The 3,351-nt window shown below is 40.3% G+C and overlaps 1 protein-coding gene across 1 annotated transcript; it reads right to left on the minus strand.

Moving 5' to 3' along the window:
* Nucleotides 1–220: 220 nt before the first annotated feature.
* LOC101996113 (olfactory receptor 51I2-like) lies at nucleotides 221–1,165 on the minus strand. The gene has a single exon (XM_005370162.1). The coding sequence runs from the start codon at nucleotides 1,163–1,165 to the stop codon at nucleotides 221–223; it is 945 nt and encodes a 314-aa protein (XP_005370219.1).
* Nucleotides 1,166–3,351: the final 2,186 nt, after the last annotated feature.

The raw sequence follows: 3,351 nt of genomic DNA on the forward strand, positions 1-3,351 counted from the left end.
CCTTTAATCCCAGCATTTGGAAGGCAGGGAGGCGAGTCTCTGTGAGTTCCAGGAAAGCCTACAAGAGCTAGTTTCAGGACAGGCTCCAAAGCTACAGAGAAACCCTATCCCTGCCTCCAAAAACCAAAATAAATAAATAAATAAATCCTGGTCAAAGCAGGTCTTCAGCGAACAACGTGGTGCAGTCAGGGTAAGCAACACTGACCTTACCTTCTCCAGCTCAAAACTTAGTCCCCAGCAGGATTTTGGAAAGCCTTCTACGAATCTCCTTGGTTTTTATGGAATAGATAACAGGGTTGAGCATTGGAGGCACAAACAGATAAACAAGAGACAGGAGCGTATGCACGTACCGTGGGGCATGCCTCCCATAGCGAGCAGCCATAGACACACCTACCATGGGCACATAAAAGATTAGCACAGCACACAGGTGTGACACACACGTGTTCAGGGTTTTTAACCTTTCTTCCTGGGAGGCAATAGCCAGGACAGAGCGAAGTATGAGCACATAAGAGAGGAGAATGAGAGCAGAATCAAGCCCAAAGGTAGAGATGACTATGAAGAGACCAAATATGTTATTAATGGTGATATCACCACAGGGCAGGCGAATCAGATCAGGATGAAGGCAGTAGGCATGGGAGAGCACATTAGCCTTGCAGAAGGGCAACCTCTTCAAGAGGAAAGGTAATGGGAAAATCATACAAAAACTTCGAAGAAAAACACACATGCCCATCCACACCACCCGGGCATCAGTGAGCACTGTGGAGTAGCGCAGTGGGTTACAGATGGCTACATAACGATCAAAGCTCATGGCCAGCAGGATTCCAGACTCCATGAAAGAGAAGAGGTGGATAAAGAACATTTGAGACATACAAGAGTTAAAACTGATTTCTCTTAAGTGGAAGCAAAACACAGCCAGGACTGTGGGCAGTGTGGAGAAAGACACACCCAGGTCGTTGCCTGACAGCAGAGACAGGAAGTAGTACATGGGCTGGTGCAGACTCTGTTCTTCTTTGATGATGAAAAGTATCAGGGCATTGCCCACTATGGAGATGGTGTAGAGGATGCCCAGGAGCAGAAACAACCAATGCTGAGAGGTCTCCAACCCTGGCAGTCCTGTCAAGATGAAGGGAGGCAACCCAGAGCTGTTGTGGGCTTCACCTGCCATCATGGCACTCCCTTTTAGATGCTTAGACTTCTGCCCTATAAAGAAGACAAGTAGGCATTTCTTGCAATATTATTTTCTTTCTCATATGTATGTACTCGTCATTTAGAGAAATTTTCACTCTGATAGCACTCAAGTTTATTTCTCATCAAAAAACAAACCTTCTGGAAACTCTTTAATGTCCCACTGAATTTACCTGGAAATAGACATTTGCCCTTCTTCTTACCAGTGTCTATTACTTTTCCTTACTTTGAGACTATGAACTCATCTTATTGATATACTGAAACTAGTCTTTTCTAGTACCAAGATAAAATTCTTGGTCTCAGTGACTTCAATTATTATGCCCTCTTTTGAGGCAAATCACTTACTCTTCAGACCACGATCTTTTCCTCTCTCTACATTTTAATGAAACAGAGCCTCTATTTATCTATCCATTTATCCAGATGGGGGATAAATGGTCAGAAAGATAGCTACACAAGCTAGATGTGGAGGCTCATACCTGGTCACTCAGAGACTGGGATTAGGAAACTGGAAGTCCTGGACATCATTAAGTTCATGGCAAGACCCTGTCTTTTAAAATATTCATTCATACTAATACTGTCCAGGTATTCATTAGCTGTGCTTACACTTTCTCCTTCCCTTCCTATCTCTTTCTCATTTTTCTACCCATTCGGTTCATGACATAATTTTTCTCCCTTAACATTACTATTTACTGAAAGTAATTTCATAAAAATTCTGAACAATTAACAGTTTGGAATCAACTTGTACTTAATTTCTGAAAGCTATAGAATTAATAGTCACTTATCTGAGTAATAACATTGCTTTCATGTGTGAGGTTCTGTCTTTGAACAACCTCACCATTACACCCAAAGCTGAGACTCAGTTCCAAACACTGCCTGGGCAACACCTTCTCCACTGCCTACTATGATAAACAAGCAACTCTAGATAAAACTACTGGCCCAGAGTGTTTCTTCCAACACCTGTCTCCACCTCATTCCACTTGCAGCCCCTACCTCAGATCCATGGTACCACATCACTAGCCCATGACAACAGCCTCTTCAAACCTCTTGCATCTCTTAAATTCACCTCTGTTCTAAAAGAGGACACTTAGAAAGTACATATGAAAGCATAATTTTCTGAGTTAAAACCTTAAATAGAATCTTATTATAAGACCAAATTTATATTCATTAGCCCAAAAATAAGACTTTCTGGTCAGTACTTGATATTTTAATCTTCAAAATTTTCTTCTTTGTCACTCCAGGTACCCAGTCTGCCTGCTATCATTCAAAATTTGCATGTAGCTTCCCGAGTACCCAGTACTGTATATAGATTCCTCAACTGTATATAGATCCATTGTATTTACCAGTTACATAATAATTAGCCACACACATTCTAATCAGCTTCCAAAGGAAACCGAACACAGAAAGAGAAGAATCGTATGATTGTCCAAATACGAAAACTTCTTAATGTGAAAAATATATGAAAGAGGGAGAGAGATACAGAAAGGGGAACAGGAGGATTGGGCAAGAAAGAGGTTCAAGGAGAATGGATTGAAAAAAAAGCACAGGATATAGACTTGTAGAAAAAAAAACACTGGCAAACTCAATATATTTTACAAAGGATATTAACTGATAACAAAAAATTGAAGAAAAACTCATTTTACTAGTTTATGAGCAGAAAGTGCCATCTTTTATGATACATGGCTGATTATTATAAGCAGTGCTATCTCCCTTCTTCCTCTTAGCCCTCGAGGCTTACATTTCCTTTATGAACACTACTTTGCTAATGTTATTTGATGTATCCTAAATACTAGATTTTTCTTAGAAAATAATGGAGGTGGATATTGTATTCACAAAGTTGGCATTCATAATATAGTCTCATTAGCTACTCTTTCTGAGGAATATCTGAGGCAGAAAGCAGGTGATGTTTCTTAGATGAAGAGCAATAGATAGAAAAAAAGGAGAAAGTATAAAGAAAATAGTAAAGGGGAAAGAAGGGAGGGAAAAGAAAAAGAGGAGGCAAGAAAGGAGGGGGAGGAAACAAAAGGAGAGAAGAGGAGAGAAGACAAGAGGAGAGGGAGGCATACGTTTTCCTTCTTCAGTCTGCAATATTATACTTCTGGGATTTCTACGCTAATAACAGAATCTTAAGCCTTGATTTTGGAGCACCAATTGCTTCACTTTATGTAC

The sequence above is a fragment of the Microtus ochrogaster genome, unplaced genomic scaffold, assembly GCF_000317375.1.
Source record: "Microtus ochrogaster isolate Prairie Vole_2 unplaced genomic scaffold, MicOch1.0 UNK73, whole genome shotgun sequence".
Taxonomy (NCBI): Eukaryota; Metazoa; Chordata; class Mammalia; order Rodentia; family Cricetidae; genus Microtus; species Microtus ochrogaster.

What these genes read in the sequence shown, in the direction of transcription:
- LOC101996113 (XM_005370162.1), bottom strand. Translation starts at nt 1,165, where the DNA reads ATGGCAGGTGAAGCCCACAACAGCTCTGGGTTGCCTCCCTTCATCTTG.